Source organism: Pan troglodytes, chromosome 2 (assembly GCF_028858775.2).
Source record: "Pan troglodytes isolate AG18354 chromosome 2, NHGRI_mPanTro3-v2.0_pri, whole genome shotgun sequence".
Lineage (NCBI taxonomy): Eukaryota > Metazoa > Chordata > Mammalia > Primates > Hominidae > Pan > Pan troglodytes.
In genome coordinates, this window is record NC_086015.1 from 3,995,994 (window position 1) to 4,001,967 (window position 5,974).

The 5,974-nt window shown below is 36.1% G+C and overlaps 1 protein-coding gene across 1 annotated transcript; it reads right to left on the reverse strand.

Annotated features, from left to right (window-relative positions):
- Positions 1-3,420: 3,420 nt before the first annotated feature.
- LOC129143464 (olfactory receptor 4F3/4F16/4F29-like) lies at positions 3,421-4,359 on the reverse strand. The gene has a single exon (XM_054680358.1). The coding sequence runs from the start codon at positions 4,357-4,359 to the stop codon at positions 3,421-3,423; it is 939 nt and encodes a 312-aa protein (XP_054536333.1).
- Between the last annotated feature and the right edge of the window lie 1,615 nt (positions 4,360-5,974).

The following is a 5,974-nucleotide window of genomic DNA, read 5'->3' on the forward strand; positions in this document are numbered from 1 at the left end:
GCACATGTACCCCAGAACTTAAAATATAATTTAAAAAAAAATCTCAAACAACTCACTGAAGTGTCTCAAAGCTGAACAAGTTTTACCAAAATGAATCCTTCTCAGTTAACTGATCAAATGGATGAATCCTGACCCTCTGAAGTCTCTTTCCTGAGTTAGAGCAGGGAACTGCTCTGAGTGTTAACTGTTGGATTCACTGCAGTGTCCTACAATATTTCACAAGAAGATGAAAAGGCAACCTGCAGACCTAGGCTTGATTCCCAAGTCACAGTCTGACCCCTGCTACAGGAGGTTACCCTCCTCAGGAAGAGATAGAAATAGGGAATTTGAAGGAATAGTGAGGGGACCAGGGAGATTTGATTGACTCTGGTTTCCAGGTGAATTAAAAGGAAGGGTGTCATCCAGGGTTTGTTGCTACAGTCAACAGAATAAATAAATCAATGAAGAAATACCTTCATTGTCTGTGGTTTTCATGCAGATATACTCATGGAGGTTGTATCTCTCCAAAAACAGACAAATCCAAGGCTGTGAACAAGCATCCGCATTTGAATTCCATTAAACCAAAATCTATGTTGAACGAAGTGAAGTCTGTACACAGCATTGCAAATGTGAACACATTCCTGTGTGAGGCACATCACCATTTGTCAGTTATTGTGAATATGTGTATTTTTAAGCAATAAGATGCAGCTGGTCAGTTTTCTGGGCAATCTTGGTGATGCATTTCCTGTGCTGTGGTTGTTCTCTAACCACTGTGAGAAACCCAAATAAAAATCGATCCCCCCCCAAAACAAATACGTATCACAAAACCATAGTAATCAAAACAATATGACACTTGCACAAAAACAGACACATTGACCAGGGGAACAGAATAAGGAACCCAGAAATAAACTCATGCATTTATGACCAATAAATTTTTGACAAAGGTGCCCAGAAAATGTAATGAAGAATAGACATTTGTTTCAATAAATGGTGTTAAGAAAACTAGATAGCCACATGCAGAAGAACATGAATGTGTATGGTGTGTATCCTTATCTCACACCATACACAAAAATCAATTCAAAATGGATTAAAGGTTTAAACATAAAACTGTAAAACTACTAGATGAAAACATAGGGGAAAAGTTCCACAATGTTGGTTTGGTCAAAGATTTCTTGGATATGACCCCCAAAGCACAGGCAACAAAAGCAAAAATATATGGGATTGCATCAAACTAAAACCTTCTGCACAGCAAAGGAAAAAATATGGTGAAGAGACAACCTACAAGTTGTGAGAAAATATTTGCAGAGCATACATCTGATGAAAGGCTAATCTCCAAATATATAAGGGACTCAACTCAATATCAAGAAAACAAATAACCAAGTCAAAAAATGGGCAAGGTCCTAAATAGACATTTCTCAAAAAAAAATACAAATGACTAACATAAAAAAAGTTTGTCATCCTAATTATCAGGGAAATGCAAATTAAGATGACAGTGAGATGCCACTTCATACCTGTTAGAATGGCTACTATCAAAATGATAAAAGATAACAAGCGTTGAAGAGGATACAGAGAAAAGGGAACCCTCGTACACTGTTGGTGGAAATGTAAATTGATACTATTATGAAAAACAGATAAAAGTTACTCAAAAAACTAAAACTAGAATTACTATATGATACAGCAATCCCACTTCCTTGTATATATCCAAAGGAATTTAAGTCAATATGCTGAAGAGATATCTCCAGGCTCATGTTCATTGCAGCATTATTCACAATACCCAAATATGAAATCAACACAAGTGTCTATCAACTGACAAATGGATGAAGAAAATGTAGTGTATATATACAATGGAATACTACTTAGGCTTAATAGGAAGGAAAACCTGATATATGTGACAACATGAATTAACCCAGAAGATATCATGCTAAGTGAAATAAGCCAGGCACGAAAAGACAAATGTCACATGATCTCACTGATATGTGGAATCTAAAAAAGTTGAATTCATAGAAGTAGAGAATGGAATGGTGATTATCAGAGGCTAGGAGTTGGGGGTAGACATGGAAAAGGTAGATGTTGATAAAAGGGTTTAAAGTTTCAGTTAGACAAAGTTTCAGTGAACTATTGCACAGAATGGTGACTGTAATAAATAACAAGGTATTGTATGTTTCAAAATGACTAACAGAGTAGATTTTAAATGTTTTCACCACAAAAAAGATATGTATGTCAATAAGATAGACCTAATCTTTCCACAATTTAAACATGTATCAAAACATTACATTGTACCCCATAAATAGATACAATTATTATTTGTCAATTTAAAATTTTTCACTAATTTATATTGTTATTGTTGCACCAACTCCTTTCCACCAGGCAGATTCTCATAAAGACTATTTTCTCTCTTACATGAAGCATTTCCTACACACCTCTTAATCACGGTAGCATTGACATCATTCCACCAGATTCTATCTCCAGTGTTAAAATAATCAAGAACCCAGAAATCTCCACCAGGGGGCAACCAATGCGTATCAAAGTTTCCCACTTTCCTTTAGATTTACTTATGGGTAACGTATGGGAAAAAATACTTAAGTACTTCCCTTTTTAAAGAAAAAAATTATATGAATTCTACAAAATTATGGCAGAAAATTTAAGAAGAGCAGATGCTTCCCAACTCATTCTAAAGGGCCAGCATTACCCTGATTCTGAAACGAAAAAGCTTTACAAAATCCAAGATCTATTCCTGACTAAAGATAAAAGAAATTTTCAGCAAACTGTGAATACAGAAAACTTTCTCAGCCTGTTAAAGAGTACCTATGAAAAAAATTATAGCTAACATTATACTTAATGATGAAATATTTAATATATTTCATAACAGGAACAAGTCAAAGATGTCTGCTCTAATTCTACTCAGCATTCAACAAAATGAATATAGTGAATTCATACCAGAATTTTAAAAGCAAATGTCTTTATTCACTGACAACATAATCATCTATAAAGAAAATCCTACATAACCTATAAAAAACTGATGGAACTAATAAGTTTTGCAAGTTTACAGGATATAATGTCAAACAAAGATCTATTATGTGCCCATAAGCTAAGAATAAACAATTGTAAATTGAAATAAAAATGTCACTTAAAAGGGCATCAGAAATATAAAACTTAGAGATAAATACAAAGTACATATGCATAAAGTACCTGTTCACCAAAAACTACAAAACATTGCTGAAAGAAATTAAATGGGCATAATATAGATGTAGAGATGTGTTGAATTTATGACTCATTTTGAACAAGGAATATATTTATCATATATTCATCAGATAAGAATTATGTTACTGGTCTAATAACACTCAAATCAATACATAATGTCTCATAGTTCCTGAATCTAAAATCTCAAAGAAAGAAACATAAAGCCATATCATGTTTAATGAGAAGGGCTTATTGTATCATTTATGAGATCTTCTTGTAAATCACTAGCTGTTTGCATACTCTCTTTATTGCTGCCTTCATCTCCTCATTCCTGAATGTATAGACAACTGGATTCAGAAAAGGAGTGAGAACTGCATCAAAAATAGCCAGAAACTTGTCCATCTGTGAATTAGGGTGTGGCCGTGTATACAAAAACATGGGTGGACCAAAGAACAAAAGGACCACTGTGCTGTGAGCTGAAAGAGTGGAAAGGGCCTTGGATGAACCACCTGAGGAATGTTTCCAAACAGTAAACAGGATGAAGACGTAGGAGATTAGAAGTATGAAGAAAGTACCCACACAGATAAACCCACTGTTAACAGTGACCATGAACTGCAATCTGTAGGTGTTGGTACAGGCTAGTCTGAGAAGCCGAGGAAGGTCACAGTAGAAGCTGTCCAACACATTAGGGCCACAGAAGGGTAAATTAACAAGAAATGCCAGTTGGAACAGGGAGTGACTGACACCAGGGGTCCAGGCAACAGCCAGAAATGAAATGCACATTCTTGGGCTCATAATGGTCAGGTGGTGGAGGGGCTTACATAGGGCCACATATCTGTCAAAGGCCATGGCTATGAGCAGCACCATCTCCACACCACCAATGACGTGGATGAAGAAGATCTGAGCGATGCAGCCTCCAAAGGAGATGACTTTGCGCTTTCTGAACAGGTCATAAATCATCTTGGGAGAAGTGACAGAGCAGGGTCCTAAGTCAATGAAGGAGAGACTGGCCAGTAGAAAGTACATGGGGGAGTGTAAGTGAGGGTCAGTGGTCACAGAAAACACAATGAGGATGTTTCCAGTAATGCTTGCCACATAGAGCACAGAGGAAAACACTAGGAGGAGGAGCTGGATCTCCCATGAATGAGTGAGTCCCAGAAACAAAAACTCAGATACCACTGAATGATTCTCTCCGTCCATTGGTCCAGCCAACTGGGCTGTGGCTAAAATTATGAGAACTAAGAAAATGGGGAGGAAATTGTGATTATGAAGATAATAATATGTACTAAAATCATTAATATTGCAATGTCACTATGAATAAATAGTATACAGTTATTCTGTTCCTCACATATTAAAAACAAAAAATCAACATAATATTATAACAACATGTGAGCTGCAACCTGATTTAAACCCATCATCAATACTTTCAGTGTAATGTCTGATCTAAAATTAACAGGTTAGATAAGAACAAGATTCCTGACTATCCATGAAATTCATCAGGTGTTTAAATGACCTGTGATATTAACTATTCCTTATTTCCAACATATTCCATTTGTACTTATACATATTCTTATAATTTCCTTCCCTTCCCAGTTTGCACCCACAATTCTCTGACAGAAAGTAGACATAAGAGGAAAACATGATTAACAGATGGATTATCACCTGCAGTAAGAGGTGCCTGGGACGGACTTAGTTGAGGTAGGCTGTGGATTGAGACAGAATATAGAGACTGGGGTATGTGAAATCAGAAAGCCCACAACTGTAGCAGAACAGAGTAAGTGGACTTTCACAAGAAATAGAATCACCACCATTATCTACCACATTTTCTCATGCTCACTGCTATTTAAGTGCCTCAGTTTCTATACAATCTTTCACAATTACGAAGCCCTAAATGGCTTCCCATCCTGCAATGATTTCATAAGGAGCCTATGCCACCTGTCATGTAAGGCTTTTTCCATGCCTAATAAATATGTTTTGGAGGGATTTCACCAGAGTTTTTGCTAAGATGTATAAAATGGCCACAGAGGTTGTGAGAAATCTCTGCAGTTTCTCTTTGTCTATACACATGAAAGTATTGAAGACCAGCACTTGGATTAGTTAAGATAATGTTTTAATTCATCACTGTCTCCTCCTCCCCTTGGTACCAGCTTTTATGTTCATTGCATTCCCCACCCTTTTAAGTACTCAGTACCTCCTGCATGGTAACCTATTCTGATATTTGATATTATCATGCTTAATTTGACTGAATCCATTTGGATATTTTATCTTTAAGAAATTTGTAGTTTTATACTTTTAATTTATGATAAAATTAGATTAATATCAAACATTAACAAGTGACTTTTAGGAAGGTATATGAGCTTTCTTATTGACTTCAAACTATCAAGTACAAACTGTGACACTAGAAATTTAGTCCTTTAACACATGTTGTATTTATATGTGAAGTGGAGGGTGAGCAGAAAACAGTGTTATATTTCTCTGTGTCCAGATGGATACTCACCTCAATGATTTTCCTATAGTAGAAAGTAGTTCCTGAAAACACTTAATAGAGATTATTTTAGAAGTTGCTGAGGTACAAATAAAACTGCAATGCTGACATCATACATTTTTGCACCAACAACTCCAGTTCTTCTGACACAAAGGACCATTTTCCTAGTGCCATAATTTATCTTAGACCCTAAAACTCACAGAGGCACACATCATATCTCTAATACTTGCTCACCACCACTGGCATGAGTCTCTATCCTCTTCTGCGCGAAGTGATTATACTGTCACCTCTGGAGCCAACTGTCCACAGTCTCAAGATGCACACTTTTTA

What these genes read in the sequence shown, in the direction of transcription:
- LOC129143464 (XM_054680358.1), bottom strand. Translation starts at nt 4,359, where the DNA reads ATGGACGGAGAGAATCATTCAGTGGTATCTGAGTTTTTGTTTCTGGGA.